At 47.8% G+C, this 15738-nt stretch overlaps 1 protein-coding gene across 1 annotated transcript; it reads right to left on the bottom strand.

Annotated features, from left to right (window-relative positions):
- Positions 1-78: 78 nt before the first annotated feature.
- On the bottom strand, positions 79-14369 carry ESCO2 (establishment of sister chromatid cohesion N-acetyltransferase 2). The gene is made up of 9 exons (XM_009872050.1): positions 14323-14369; positions 12055-12914; positions 7486-7546; positions 4507-4636; positions 3083-3214; positions 2697-2786; positions 2081-2224; positions 818-999; positions 79-217 (listed from the first exon to the last, which is right to left on the bottom strand). Exons 1-9 carry the CDS (start codon positions 14367-14369, stop codon positions 79-81), a joined length of 1785 nt encoding a protein of 594 aa, XP_009870352.1.
- Positions 14370-15738: the final 1369 nt, after the last annotated feature.

Genomic DNA, 15738 nt, shown 5'->3' with positions numbered 1-15738 from the left:
CCGCGTGACGACGCTTCGGCATCAATTTAAAAACGTGCAAACTAGCCCCCCCAACAACTTCCCGACGGCTGAATGGGATTAGTTACTATAAACAAAATTATACACGAGGAAGTTGGGGGTCTGGCAGTATTTCGCGGCGAAGGACTTGCCGTCCGGCGTCGGGTCGGAGAAGGCGATTTCGTGGGTGCCGAGGTAGCAGCCGTACATGAAGGTGCTCCTGAAAGAGAGAGCGGAGAGAGGTGGGTTTTCAGAGCTCCAGCTGCATTAATAAACCCACATCTCTGTCCTTAGATACTTTCTGTGCCTGTTTGACACGCACAGAGCGAGCAGATGGGCCACAGAGGAGGCAACTGCTGCTACAGGCTCACGGGTTATCAAGCTCCCCCTCGAGGCAGCTCATCTTCATAAAAGAGGGGAAATTTTTCAGCCTTTTGGTTCAGTCTGAGCTTGAAAAGCTCAGAATTTTCTGCCTGGAAAAACTCAAATGTTTGAGCCCAGTAAAAAAAAACACAAACAATTAGTAAGAAGTTCCCAGGAAGCAGTTTCGCTGGGAAAATCCATGTATTCCAGTTATACCCAGCGTGGCCCATGCTCGTGTCAGATTTAAAACATAAATGTTATTTTAGGAATATCTCCTGTTTAAGAATATCCACTTGACATCCCTCCACCACAAAGCGGGGATTCCAGCCACAATGACACAATTTTATCCCTCTCCATAGGTTCCTTCTGAACGTTGTTTGCCACAACCATCGTTTCCCCCCTCCCCAAAAAAATAAGAATAAAGCCCAGGCGGGCTCCCGGCTCCACTCGGCTTTACCTGACCACGTCCACCATGCGCCGGGCGATTCCCTTCCTGCGGCTCGGGCCAAACACCCAGATCCTGCTGACGCCACAGACAGCAGGTTCGGGCTCCGTGGAGCAGCACCAAGCCCGCTGGGGCTGCAGGACGTCCTGGCCAGGCGACGGCGCGGCTCCCGGCTCCGACAGCACCCGGAAAGCCTGCAAGGACGAGGAGAGAAGAATCCAGGGAGAGGCAAGGACCGTCTCGCGATCCTGGAATCACCTCTCACTCTCTTACAGGGCGCAAACATAAACCAGCACCCAAAGCTGGGACAGAGGGAAGCTCGCTGCAAACTCAGCTAACTCCTGCCAGCAGCACCTCACCTCAGCAAGAGCAGAAGCTTCTCCTTAGTATGTTTTTTCTCATTTTTTGGCTGTTTCTTTTTTTGTTAGAAAAGGGCGAGGGAGCTGGGGCAGGGTCTGGAGCCCAAGTGTGCTGAGGAGCGGCTGAGGGCCCCGGGGGTGTTCAGCTTTAGGGGAGCCCTTGTCGCTCTCGGCAGCTCCCTGGCAGGAGGGGGCAGAGACACAGGGATGGGTCTGTTCAACTAAGGAACAAGCGACAGGATGAGAGGAAATGGCTCAAGTTGCTCCAGGGGAGGTTTAGACTGGATATGAGGAAAAATTTCTTCACTGAAAGGGTTGCCAAGGCCTGACCCAGGCTGCCCAGGGCAGTGGTGGAGTCCCCACCCCTGGAGGGATCTCAAAGCCGTGGAGATGTGGAGCTCAGGCCATGGGTCAGTGGTGGCCCCAGCAGGGCTGGGTTCACGGTTGGGGTCAATGATCTTAAAGGTCTTTTCCAACCCAGACAATTCTGTGATTCTATCTCCTCAGCTTTATTTTCACCCCCCCTTCCTGTGCTGACACCCAGGTTTGTGCAAACAGCTCCAGCGATTTTTTTCTGCAATTTCACAGAATTACAGAATTGCCCTGATTCGAAAAGACCTTGAAGATCATTAAGTCCAACCACCAGCACTGACGAGGCCTCGACTAAACCACATCTTTGAGCGCTGAGTCTACAGGACTTTCAAATCCCTCCAGGGACAGCGACTCCACCACTGCCCTGGGCAACCCCAGTGCCTGAGAACCCTTCCAGTAAAGAAATTCTTCCTAATATCCAATCTCAACTTGCCTTCACGCAACTTGAGGCTGCTTCTTCTTGTTCTATACGTTCACCCTATCACCTGGGTGAACAGATGGGTCCCCAATTTCCCCTCCTCCCCATACAACGAACACCACGCACCTGCTTGATTGATTCAGCCACCAAGCACCCAACGATGATCTTCTCGTTGGACACGAACAAGTAGATTTTAGTCTTGGCCGGGCACCTCAAAGAAACTTGGTTAAATCCCAACTCATTATCTACGATTTCTCGCACGTCTTCTGCCTAAGAAAACAAAACCAGGGAGGTGCATTAGGAACTAACACACAAGTTCTTTGGCTTGAAATCCATCAAAAAGGTACTAGTTCCCCAAAATAATTCTGTGCTCAGGCTCTAGCTGTGTAGGGACCATTAAAGAATATCTTCATCCCCTATGCCTCTCAGCCCACCCCTTGGGATGGAAAGGATCGGGTTAGCTCAGGTATGAACACAGGTTTCAGCGCGGGGAGCAGGGTTAGGATCACAGAATCACAGAATCCCAGGTGACAAGGGACCTCAAGGATCATCTAGTCCAACCCTTTACGGTAAAAAACCACAGTTTAAATGATGATGATGGGTCAGGATTTGTTGTCACAGCCCTTCTCAGCTCTCCCGAGTGCCGGCGAGTGATCTGTGGTCGCACACTGAGGTAGTTTTGGGAGCTGAGCCAGGAGAAAGCTCATCTACAACATCAACCCCAAAACAAACCAGCATGTACCTTCTTGACGGCGTATTTGGGGTCGTCTGGAAGGATCAATACAATTTTCCCATCCCAGAACTCGGCCACGACACGTTCTTTCTTCCAGCCCTGTCACAGAATAAGGAAAAAAATAAAAAAAGAGACAAAAGCAAACAGACAAGTTAACGGTCTAAGGAGAGAAAGGAAGTGATTCAGCACAGGCAGTGGCTGTAACCCAAACTGCTTCAGCTTTCAGGAATAGAGTCACAGTCATCAAACTGATGAAGGCAGGCAGCTGCTGGAACTGCCTTAATTTGCACTTTAACCTCCTCTCGGCATGACAAGACCCCCCCAGCTGCCTCGGCGTCGTACCCGGTTCTCGCGCCCCCTCTTCCCCCCTTGCTGAGCTCCGAGCGCGGCCTCACCACGTATTGGAGCGTCTCGAGGAACCTCTCGTGGTGCTGGAGGTGCTGGGCTTCGTCCTCCGGGCTGGCGGCCATGTAGATCATGCCGCACGACTTGCAAACCACGGCGCCGAAATGCTTCTGCCCGGCGTCCTAGGGAGAAACAGAGCCGGCTGAGAGCCCCTAAAACTGCTCAAAACTCCGTTCGGTTGAAAGAATGAGGTCGAAGGTTCATTCTGGTAACAATAACCGAAGATCGAAGTGGTTTTGGTTTGGACTCGATGATCTTAAAGTTTTTTCCCCACCCAGGCAATTCTTTGATTGGGATTTGCAGAGAGGAGAACAAGGTTTGCAGCATATTGCTCGCAGAATATTCAGAACCGTGTGGCGTTAAATTACCTGGAGAATAAAATCAAGGCATTATTTGGAAGGAGCCTTGAAATGGATCAGCGACATCCTCACGGAAGAGATGATGTAAAAGAGCACTGGAAAAAAAAACCAACCAAGGAATGCTGCCCAGCCTTTTCCTCAGTTACCTAAAAATAACCTCATTTTTCCTCGCTTCCTGTGTCACAGCAGCCACGTTCTGTCCCTCGTGGGCCCAGGAGTTGGACACGGAACTGAGGGGCACCGGGCAGGGCTGGAGCCGGCGGGTGACCAGCCCTCATCTGGGTTTCTCTCTCCCAGTTTTCAAGAATTTCTACCTGCGAGGTCTCAAAACGGGACAGAAGTAATCCACATGACTCAAAAGGTGCTAGAAAGGGCAGAGAATGACCACCCAAGGCCTGTTCCCTCAGGAAAGAGGCTCGACAACATCTGCGTGTCACCAAGCAAGACTAAAGGGGTTACCAGAGAAAAAATCACTCATCGCTGAGGGTGTATTTTCTGTAAACCCAGATGTGTGACAGCTGTGCAACACATAAGCCTCAATAACATCGATTGGCCTCCTCCTGCTGCCAAAAAGAGCTGAAGAGCAAGAGCAGGAAGGTAAACGTGGAGGTACCAAAGATGCTCAGTAAGGCAGCGAGCTCCGGTCGGGCTCAGCTCTCAGTCGCAAATTCTGCTCCTGCGCTGCCGCGGCCGACGTTTGCTGCTGCCAGAAAGCCTTGAGAAAGTAAAATCACCCAGCCAGATTCACTCCTAGAGATCCACACAGCCCTGGCTGAGCTTCCCCTTGGTTTGGCTTTGTTGGGTTTTTTTTTTAATATTATGTTCCATAAATCTCTTTTGAGTTCTAAACCATAATAAACCAGCAGGGAAACCGTGACACCGTTATTTCCCAGCGACAACCCTGCCCTAATCTAGAGCTAAATACATCCATCATCACCCTATTACGGTCATCGCAGTGGTTGGTTTGAGGTTTGCACGTCAGGAAATCTTGTTATCGGGTAGCCTCGAGGCATATTTCTTGTTTCCTCAGCACCGAGGACCGAGGGGAACCTTACAATGATCATCTGATCTCGGGAGCGCTTGCAGAGCTCTTTGGCCTTCTTGCTTTTCTGCAAGGCGTGAGGTGGTTTTGCGGGCGGGCTGGAGCCAAAAGGAGAAGTCAGCTCATCCAGGGTAGCTTGTGTCCTGAAAAAACATTTCAGAGATGAAAGTTAAGTCGCTGCAGACAAAGCTTAACGTTACGTGGAACACGTAGCGACTCTTATTACACGGCACCCAAAATTAAAGCAGGTACAGCAAAGCTTCTCAGTGGCAGTTCCTCTGGAGGAGGGAGGGAAGGGCTCCAGGAAGAGCCAGAGTTACATCGCAAGTTAATTAACTCCTAATTAAGCACCACTCCCATTTCCACAGCCATTTCCAGGATAATGGGGGTTGAGGAGAATCTGAAGTCCCCAGGAGGCTGAAGGGCTCAGGGAGATGAAGATGCGGGGGTGCGAGCACGGCTGGTGACGTGACCACGCCACGGGTCACATCAGGGACCTGCCAGACCCCTGGAGGGCACAACACGAGGTAGGGATAAGGGTGCAACCCTGCCAGACTTGGCGGGGAAAAGTAGCATCACCCAAAATCACCTTAAAAAGCTTTGAGCATTCCCCTTTCGTGAGGCAGAACCGACAACAGAACGTGAACCACATCAGGGCCGCTCTCCCCTCAAAGAAGAAAATAAGAAACCGAACTCCAGGAACCTCTGAAGCATTTCATCCAGGTCTCAATCTGGGTGTATGAGACAAGAGGTTTCGGGCCCCTCCCGACAAGAAGGAGCTGGAGGGGCTGGAGCGTGGCCCGAGAAGGGAGGCGGAGGTGGGGCAGAAGGGCAGCGGAGCTGGGGCAGGGTCTGGAGCCCAAGTGTGCTGAGGAGCGGCTGAGGGCCCTGGGGCTGTTCAGCTGGAGCAGAGGAGGCTGAGGGGAGCCCTTCTCGCTCTCGGCAGCTCCCTGGCAGGAGGGGGCAGAGACACAGGGATGGGTCTGTTCAACTAAGGAACAAGAGATAGGACGAGGGGAAATGGCTTAAATTGCTCCAGGGGAGGTTTATACTGGATTTGTGGAAAAATTTCTTCCCCAAAAGGGTTGTAAAGCCCGGGAAGAGGCTGCCCAGGGCAGCGGTGGAGTCCTCATGCCTGGAGATGTTCAAAAAATGTGTAGATGTGGCACTTCAGGCCATGGTTCAGTGGCTTTGGGTTGGTTGGGCTTGGTGAGCTTGAAGGTCTTTTCCAACCTTAATGATTCTCTGGTTCTAAGAACTTGGGACAAGGTTTTGGCCACCATCACAGCATGGTCTCAATCCCACCCTCTGATTTCCCCCAGGGATCCCAAGACCACCTCCCCGCTCAGCGGCTGCTCCAGCACCCCACGTCCCAGGCTCTGGGGCCAACACCACCAGGGCAATGGGCAGCAGCTCAGGGAAAACCCACGGTGCTGAGGCTAAGCCACCTCCCAGGATCAGCTTCCCAAAGAGGGGAGCAGACCAAAGCAAGGCCAAGATGATTTCTTTCATATTCAGATGCAGATTTATACAATTTTTTAAGTTTACAACGTGAGCTTCAGCTAGAGGGCAGCACGTTGTTGGGGTGGCAGTTTTTCTAACCAACCTTCAGGCTCCTGCACCTAAGTCAGCATTTCTTAAGCCATCTCCAAGTGGGAAATGGGAACTATTGTGCAGTGAACCTTAACGTGCAACTCATTTAGAGATACACCAAACCATTTTATAGAGTTGGATGCTAAGGAGAATTTCCAAAGCAGAGCCTTCGCGTAGGGACAGCTTGCGCTCATCAGCTTCACGAGAGACCAGTGCAAATCCCGAGCTGATCTTCAGTGAATCACCAACACCGGGATTTCCACATCGCTCCAGGGTTCCACTTGCCCCACAGAAGGTATTTGAAAAGCCACATGAGGCAGCAAAGCAAATATTGCAGTCGGATGCCTCTCTCAACACTTCTGTGGCGGAGGATTACAGCAGCACGACAAGCCTTGAGAGGTTTATTTTGGCTCTTTCAAGAACAACGTTTAAGTGTTGCTTTTTTCTTTTTTTTAAAACGTTCTCAATAAACTGGGCTCAGAACGCTTTTATTGTTAAGAAAACGTATGAAGAAGTTGATTCAGTTTGGGAGAGGGATTAGTGGCTCTGGTTTCTCTGTGGCAAAACAAGTCTTTTTCCGCTAGAGGTCTACAAGCACGGCAGCAAATGAACTGAAGAAATAAGTTAATCAGAGCCAGAGACCTCAGGCAGCACAATTATATCTTCGGGGGAAAGAATCCCAGTGCTTTATCCAGTAATCCCAGTATTTTTATACTTTATCCCAGTAATTTCTCAAGGCCAGGCTTTTTTACAGCATCGAAAGGCCAACTCCACCTGCTAGTGCTTCATTTCCAGTGCCTTAAACACCAAATGTCACCTGGCAGACTGGAAATACCTGCTCGGGTGAGCAGGGGAAAGCAGAAGGGAAGCAGGTCCTTCTGTTTTTATTACAGCTTCTGTCAGCACCACGATCAAAATTTCTGAGCAGGCCGCTACCTCGTGCTGCTAAAATTTCTCAAGGTAAAAAAAAAAAAAGCAGGATAAAGAAACAAAATCCCTCCTGCAGAGCTCAAACACCATCAAGGCTGCGTCATTCTCGATGATGAACATATCCTTGTTCTGATGATCTTACCGTTCACAGTAGCCAAGAGGAAAACATGATTTTGATTTCAGTTGAAAAAGCTCAACAACACATCCAAACTCACAAATGAACTGTACTACAGGCAGCAAGCAAACGTCTAGTTCCTTATTTGCAGGCTAGGAGCCCCCTAAACAGATTTTATCTTCCATCTTCTCTTAAAAGAAACAAAACCAAACCACACAAACCTCAAAACACCCTCAGGCTCCCGATCCTTCGAAAGATGAGGAGTAGTTTTTTAGAACTAATTTTAAAAAATAAAATACTCTGCAGATACGACAGTTCTGATCACTCGTGAGGAGTCGGTGAAGCTGAACCTACCTTTTCTTGCTGGCAGGGGGTGCACTGAATATGGGGTAGACACCAGCACTTGAAGGAGGCGCTGGAAGAGACGAGGGAGGTTATTGCGGTTTTGAACCCTTTTCAGTTGCAGAACACAAAGAGGGGAAACAAATTCAAACACCAGCAAGACTTCAAAACGACCCAGCGAAACCAGACTCTGAAGAGCCCTGGGAAGCCGTTGATGCTGCAGGATATAAAAGTTATTTTCCACGGGCGGTATCCGGTCATAATTACCTTCAACCCACTTAAGTGGCATTAATCTGGTAATTTTTCCCTCTCATATTGGAATTCCGAAGGAGAAATTTCTGCTGCAGCAGCTTCATGTCTCCTTGGCTATTAATTAGGAGTGTTAATCAAGCACAGGTTTCTCCATTTTCCATGATTTTGGCACCGGAGAAGGTGGGAAATGACAGCACACAAGCTGCAAGATTTAGGATAATTTAGCAAAGACTTTGGTAACTAAAACCAAGTAAATTATTATCTGGGAATATGTTTCCTTCAGGTGTAAAAAGTTGAGGGACTAGACCGCTTTCTGCTCTCACATTTTGGCTGGATTCACAGAGTTACAGAAGCACACTCAAGCCCATAAGCAGAAAAAACAGCCTTAAGGGCCTCCAAAACCCCCACACCGGGGAGAGGAGCCAGTTGTTTCTAGGAAATGGGACACAATAAACAAGTTTCTTGCTAATGTCAGCAGTGGAAAAGATGGTGAGGAACCCCAAGGACAACACCAACAAACAATAAAAAGCCTACGGCTTCCTAGAAATCCTCCTCGGAACTCAGGGGGGCCAAGGCACTTCTCAGGAAATAACATCAGGGGATCTTTGGGAATGTGATGGTAAGAGCTCTGTAAATAAGGTGGAAAACATGGGAAGGGGAAGTTTTTCGACACAGAAGTGGTGAGAGCGGAAAGCAAAGCAGGCGGCAGTGCGGAGAGTCGGCACAAGAGGAGGCACGAGGAGAGGGCGACCTTCAATCAAACAAACTCCGCTCCAAAAGCGGATAAATCACGTTCCCGTGGGAAGCAAGACTAAAAGGAGGGGGAGAAATAAAAGCTCAGGAGCGTCGGCAATGACCAAGAAACAGATTAAGACCAGATGTGCCGGGAAGCAGCGGAGCAAGAGACAAACACGGCTAAATTGTGGGTATTTCTCCTCACGGGGAACTCAAGGGATCGCAAGGGGAACAGAGCGGTGACACCATTCAGGGCTGAGAAAACACAAAAACTCTAAAACCAGATGAGGCAAACAAAAAATGACAAAATATTTCGTGCCTCTTCATTTCAGTGAAGGAATTAGTTGTGAGGAGATCGTTAGCGCAATTAAGGCACCAAGGCGACGGGGACTTCCACAGCTGGGGAAAGATGTAGAGAGAACGCTCTGAAAAAATTGGATTTTTTCAGACCGGCAAGGGCTGAATGAAGTCAGGGCTGGAATAATGAGCTATTTTTAAAAGAGGGGGAAAAAAAATGGAGAAATCAGGAGATCGGGATAAAATAACATGACCTCAGCTTCTGCAAACACACTGGCACATGTTAGCACATACTTGGAAGACGAAACAGCAGGTAGAGGCCAACACGTTCGTTTGCCATCCTCAAATAATATTTAAGCAATGTGTTTTCTTTTTATTGTCGCTCCTCATTCCCAAGAGGGGAAAGAATGAGCATCTTAAAATTGAGATATCGGCTTCTGACACATCGAGTTTAAGTTTCTTCTGGGAAACGTGGCCTAGGTCAACCAACCAATAAGAAAAAATATAATAATTATCGTCAAGAAGTCACTGCCAAAACAAAACTCACAGGCTGGAGTTTCCTCAGTGACCATCAGGCTTAGAAGTTTGTAGGAACTTCTTCAGGTTCAGCCCTGTAAAAGCAGCTTCCCAGCTTGTTCACTGCTTCCTTTTGACACTCAGTATCAAATTCTATGGTATTTTATTTAAAAAAAAAGTGCCTTTTCCTCCTTTCTTACATTTCAGATGCCAGAATGCAACAGAAAAATAATGAAATACTTGGCAAATTTGCTCCAAATGCACGTGGGAGCATTGAAGTTTAATTTCAAAAGGATTCTTGCACTGAAAAGGGGAAGAAACAGGCTGAAATAGGGATAAAAGGAACCACTACCCTTAACGAGCCAGAGCAAAATCAGGGAGAGGGATCAGCCCTGGAATGAAAGAATTGGGGGGAAAAACCATAATAATGGGTTGCAAATCGGGTGATTTCTCCAGTCTCACTGGGAATGGGATCTGTGGTAAAGGAAAGAGGTTTAAATGCCGGGATAAAAAGCAGCTTATACCCCGCTTAACGCTAAACCAGGGAGACGGGAGGATTTCCATCACTGCTGCCCAGCTTATTTCAGCGCTAAATGAGAGATTAAACACTGAAGGGCAGGACAGGGTGGGAACTCAGCAGAGCTGATCCCGCTGGGGAGAAACGGGGAGAGATTTTTCAAAGCGTTTTCTGCCTCATTTTCCTACAACAAAGGTCGCAGGCCAAGCCCTGCCCGACCCAGCTTACCTGGCTTCTCTGCCCGACGCGGGGATTGGCTCGGGGGAACAACGTCGTCATCCGAAGAACTGATTTCATCCACATCCTGTAAATGAAGACAGTTTTTTTAGGGGAAAAAAAAACCAAACAACTTTTTCAGGTGGTTCAGTTCTCAGAGAGCAGCTACAGAATGACATAGAGTTGAGGTGACCTTTGCAAGGTTTTTTTTTCTCTTTTAAGTAAATCTTAACTGCAAAGGTTTGTATCATTTCCTCACTGCAGCACCTCTGGTTCGTTCTCTCACTAGGACTGTGCACCGGCACGGCTTTTGGAAGCCTCTCACAAACCTTCAGCAGGCATAAAAGTTTCCCAAATTCATTTTTGCCTTGAACTCTGCTCTTTTTTTGTGTATTTTTTGTGTATTATTTCCCATTTCATCAGGACCCCCAGACCAGGCTGTAGCAGAATCTGAGAGTACATCAAGCCCGAGCTCCATCTGTGTTCGGTTTGCAGTTAAAATAAACAACAAAAAACCCACTAAATTTCCTTTTCAAATGCCCTGTGCTTCTGGTTCACCTCTGAGAAAGTTTGCCAAGGCAAAAATCTGCCATCGTAGCAGAATCAAACGTTTTAAAACTTTTTTTTACTTTTTTTTTTTTAAATCTCAACACGCAAGATCAGATTGCACAAGCTCACATTTGTGGGTTTTTCACGTGGCGCTATCAAAATGTATCGACAAATCAGGAATGCGCTGCTAAAACAGCGCAGGTGAACAAAACAGGCAACAAAGCATCTTTTAGTGAACCCACAGAGGAATATAAAACACATCAGCCCTGTAAAAGCAGCTTCCCAGCTTGTTCACTGCTTCCTTTTGACACCCAGTATCAAATTCTACGGTATTTTATTTAAAAAAAAGCACCTTTTCATCCTTTCCTACCTTTCAGATGCCAGAATGCAACAGAAAAAGTGATATAATAATGAAATACTTGGCAAACCTGCTCCAAATTTGCATTTTACTGCCACGCTCGTTCCATCCCCACCCTCACGTTTCCCACCCGAGCGTCGCATCCGAAAGCGAACCCCACATCTCCCGCTAAAAAACCGATCCTCGAGCAAATCCTCAAAGCAAGGCCTGGCAAGAGAGACTCCTGGCGAGGTTTATCCATTCCGGCACCGCTAAATATATCCGGGTGGGAATCAAATGTATATTTGAAAAGCAAACCATCCCCAAAAAAATCACCAGAAGCATTCGCTGCTGTGGTAGCAAGAGAGAAAAAAAAGTGTTTGTGCCTCTCTGGTGATACAGAAAAACCTCTTCGAACACAGACCAGCTCCGAAAACTTATTGGTGGGGGAAAACACAAGAAAGTGGGGCTCAGCTCCTCGGAGCAGAGAGCTGCAGAGCGAGCACGCAGCGTTCCTGCCGATAAAATAAGCCCTAAAAAGATAATTCCAGCCCAGAGCCTGCCAGTGCTTCGTGACCCAGGAGAAATCCCCGAATAAAGACACTCTAGAAACAGTTTTGCTTTCTCGGTCAGGGTTACTTCACTGGCTGAGAAGCACATGGCTGGGGAAAAAATGAAGAAAAAAGAACTCGAGCGCTGCCTTCTTCCTCCAGCCTTGGGTCAGGTTTTGAAGATGGAGACATTATCTAAAAAAGGGCACTTAAAATCTGCTTTTTCAGCCTTGCTCTTATAGAAAAAAAATAATAATAAAAAAATACATGTTGTCTTTTGGGAAAACCTCATGCAGAAAGCTTTCCCTTGAGGGCTGGCAACAGCCAGGGGTGCTGACAAGAACTTCCTGCCAAGTTCACCCCAGTTTTATGCTTTCCTAAGGCAGGGACAAATCTAGGAAAAGTTTTCCTGGGCAAAAAAACACTCATAAATTTAAATAACTCCCTCTGTGCCCAACTAAGCGGAGCACGTGTTCCTCGCGGCCTTCTCCTGACGCCGCCTCTACTCACCCCGTCCCTTGCGGGTTTGGGAACCCCAGACCGGGCAGAGGGGCTTTTCTGCGGAGATGTTCTTCCTTCAGCCGCCCAACCACCTCCCTCGCGATGCTCACAGCTGGTGTCACCCTCCTCGGTTTCATTTTCCTTCTTCTGAGGCCCAGCAATCCCGCTCAGCACAAGGCTAGCGTCAAGAATTTTGTTTCCGTCCGTCGAATCGGGCTTGGCAGCGGCCGACGGGCCAGGCTCATCGTTTTCTTGCAGGGATTTGGGGAGAGAGCTCGTGTCTCCAGCCGGTTTTTTCGAGTGCGACTTCTTCCTGGCGCAGAAGAACGCCGCTCCCAGCTGGAGTTTCAGGGCTGGTTTCACCGTCATGCTTAAGACTCTGAAGGGCGAATCCATCTTCTTTTGAATGAGACAATTCACGTTCTCTTTCCCCACGCTGGGTTTCGCCGCTGGGATCTCTCCCTTCGCCTTCTTCAGTGTTTTGGGGGCAGTTTTGCCAGGCTTGGGGTTCTCTGCGGGCTTGGTGGCCTTCGAGCTCGTTTTCCTGCTCGAGCTCCCGTTTCTCTTCTCGGTCCTGCTGGCAGCCGGGAGGTTTTCACCTCCATTCCTCTCACCCGAAGCGTGATTCTCCCTCAGCTCTTTCCTCTCCATAAGAGTGAGGTATCGCTTTTCCTTCCCGTAAAAAGACCCCACGGGCACACAGGGTTTGTAGGAAGAAGCAGGTTTGGGGGATAATTTCCCCAAGGGGTCGGTCTGCGCGGCTGTGGGAGCTCTGGCTGCCTGGAGGGGTGAGATATCCAACCTCCTCGACGGCGCCGGCTTCATCGGGGCAGCCTCGTTTGCTTTCAGGTTCGAAGACCGTTTTATTTGCGAAGGAATCCAATTATTTCTCGATTTCTTGGGGGGAGACGGACCTTGGGCAAAGCCCATCACCAGTTTTTTCACCGGAGTCTCAAAGGCGAGGGACAAGCTGTAAAAATAATGGCAGAATGAAATATCCCATGGACTACTGAAAGCTTTTCAATCATTATTTTACATAAGTAACACTTGATTTTCGCTCAGCCTAGTTGCCTGTACTGGTGTACACTCTGGAACAAATAAAGAAAGCAACATATAATATGCAAATATTATTTTATTTAATTTTTTTTAACCAGCAAATCTATTTTCCTGCCTGAACTTGTTAAAGCACCTGGGAACAACAGTCACTCTGCTTTCTGGAACGCTCCCAAGAGGATCAGCGCTGGGATTCAGGAGGGCAAAAAAAACCCCAAACCCACAAAACAAAACCAAAGACAAAATTTGAATCGTTTCAGACCAATTCTGTCAGCTCAGGGTTGTGCTTTACATCACTTTTTGAAAGGCACGCCTTGAAATCTCGCCCCGACAGCTATTTCAGAATCTCAAAACCCATCAGTAAATGAAAATAACTTTTGAACCTGCTGCCCGACGGGAGGCAACGCATTTCTGTGAAGGACACGTCGAGCTGTTCCCGGTTGTAACATATCTGGCACGGAGTCTCCTCAGCGAGCATTTACACCCCGTCTCAGGAATTTGACCTTCTAATTCAGAAAGCAAACTGCACCCTTGGTCTCCCCCTGCCCCAGAAACAGTTTTGTGGGGGAGACGTACGGGACAAGCGTGAGAAAAATGAGCTCCCGAAAGAATGAGAAACAAGCGATTCTTTGTGGATTTATCGCTCGGCTTCTCCTCCACTAGATTTAAGGGGAGTTAAAATCCTCAAGCCTGTAGGTTTTTTTAGGTATACATAACAAATGAACTATATTTCTATTAACACTAGAAGGATACACAGATAATTTGTGCAGCCTTTGGTGTTTCTGTGTATCTAAATGGGAAAGGCTTCACCTCAAAGAAATTAAAACCTCAGGGCTTTTATTTCTTAGGTTTCTAAACAATCAGTTTCAGGTTTCTGCTGGTTTTGTGACTCACTCAGGGCTGGGTCTGTGCGTAAACATCACGGACAGGGATACGCACCTGACAGAGCTGACTGCCAAAACAAGATCCCTTTGCTTCAATAAAAGAACAAATGAAATGCCCTAACGCAAGCTCCTAAGGCAGTTTTGAAAAGGAAACAGCTCAGCATAATGGTTCCCCTCATTTCTAATCCTGTGCTACAGATCAAAGATCATTTTGAGCTTCAGTTTCCCTCCACATTAGACCTCTCAAGATGCTCAGTACAATATAAAAATAAGTCAGGGAATAACAAACATGAGGCGATGCTACAACATCTCAAAATCACCTTGTTTTTTTTTTTCCACTGTACATGGATTGAGGATTTCAAACACCTCTTTTATTCCAGGTGCAGCAATTAATGTATTTTTTCTGAGGGGGAAAACAAAAAGTATGAAAATTTCACATACTCATCAGCAGAGCTACGGTTCCTTTTCCGTGGGGTGACAGCTGCCATGTCTTCTCGAGAGCGCCTACAAGAACACATTTTTAAGAACTTTAAATAGGTTTAGAGTAAAGATAAACAGAAAGATAAACAATAAAAAAAATTAGTAAAGAAAGAGGAAGTGAGGAACAGGGAGGAAAGCAGAAGTTCAGGTGTGACAGAGACTAGAAGAGCATAGAGCTGCTTCAGTTGAGCATAAACCGTAAAACAAGCACACACGGAAAGGATCTTCCAGGTCAGGTCAAGTTTTGTCATCACAAACACATCCCAGTCAAGAGAGCTCTTTACCAAGCAGCTTTGAACGCCTTCCATCCTGCCAAATACCACAAAACAGGCTTTTTTTAGTTTTCATTAGCACTGCAGCCATCTAAACCACTTGAACACTCGACGCTCATTGATCTGTCTCTTCCCATCTGAGATTATTAGCGTACAATATTCGCTTTTCCGCTACGTGGCGTTTCACAACCGAAAAGCCCAGAACAAACAAACACCCTGTAGCCAAGCAGACTAACAATAAATATTCAGAAACGGCTAGAAATCGTAATTTATTCAATAATCGGCCAGTAGGGGGAAGTTTCCCCTAACCTGCCGGTGCTGATTTTGAGGAAAAGTGACAGGACAAGCTGTCGCGGAGCCCAGGAACACCAAGTCTATGAGTGGTAGCAGAGGATGGAGCCAAACAGCAAGAGTTGTACAACCTCAGCACAGAGCAGCGCTGGCAGAGCTTCAAGAGAGGGCAGGTAATGCCTGACAACCACGGTGCAACACTAAAAAGCTTGCAGGTCCCTCAGAAATGAGATATCAGGTGCAGGTGAAAAGAAAAAGATAAGACAAGGACAGACTGTTGGCAGCAGAGTCAAGGACTGTTGAACAATAACTTGCAGGAGTGGCCCCAGCCACAAACACCCCTTCCAAAAACCTCGGTTGCCCAGGTCCCAGCACCCCCCTTGCTCCAAAAATCTCGCACCCCTGTATTGTGTCAGACTTTCACCCCAGAGGCATCCTGCAACCTGCTGGGGCACCAGCCCCTTACCACAGAATCACAGAACCACCTAGATTGCAAAAGACCTTTAAGATCTTCAAGCCCAACTACAACATGTCCTCGATTAAACCATGTGCCTAAGCACTGTGGCTACCTGACTCTTAAATCCCTTCAGGGATGAGGACTCCATCACTGCCCTGGGCAAGTTCTTCCAATGCTGATGACATTTTTTTTAAATAAATTTTCACTAATATCCAATCTAAATCTCCCCCTGAGCAAGTTGAGGCCATTTCCTCTCGTCCTATCGCTTGTTCCTTAGTTGACCTGGGAGTCACCGAATTGTTCAGGTTGGAAAAGACCTCTAAGATAGACTGAAGCTGGAGATGGGTCGGTTCAGAT

The sequence above is a fragment of the Apaloderma vittatum genome, unplaced genomic scaffold (assembly GCF_000703405.1).
Source record: "Apaloderma vittatum isolate BGI_N311 unplaced genomic scaffold, ASM70340v1 scaffold7986, whole genome shotgun sequence".
NCBI classification, from domain to species: Eukaryota; Metazoa; Chordata; class Aves; order Trogoniformes; family Trogonidae; genus Apaloderma; species Apaloderma vittatum.
Note: the sequence above shows the minus strand (reverse complement) of the source record. Positions and strands in the feature narration are given on the sequence as shown.

Excerpts from the sequence above, each read along its gene's own strand:
- ESCO2 (XM_009872050.1), bottom strand. The coding sequence starts at position 14,369 with ATGGCAGCTGTCACCCCACGGAAAAGGAACCGTAGCTCTGCTGATGA. Across the intron at positions 1,000-2,080 it reads TGGCTGAATCAATCAAGCAG|GCTTTCCGGGTGCTGTCGGA; the intron begins GTGCGTGGTGTT and ends TCGTCCTTGCAG. Across the intron at positions 218-817 it reads CGCATGGTGGACGTGGTCAG|GAGCACCTTCATGTACGGCT; the intron begins GTAAAGCCGAGT and ends TCTCTCTTTCAG.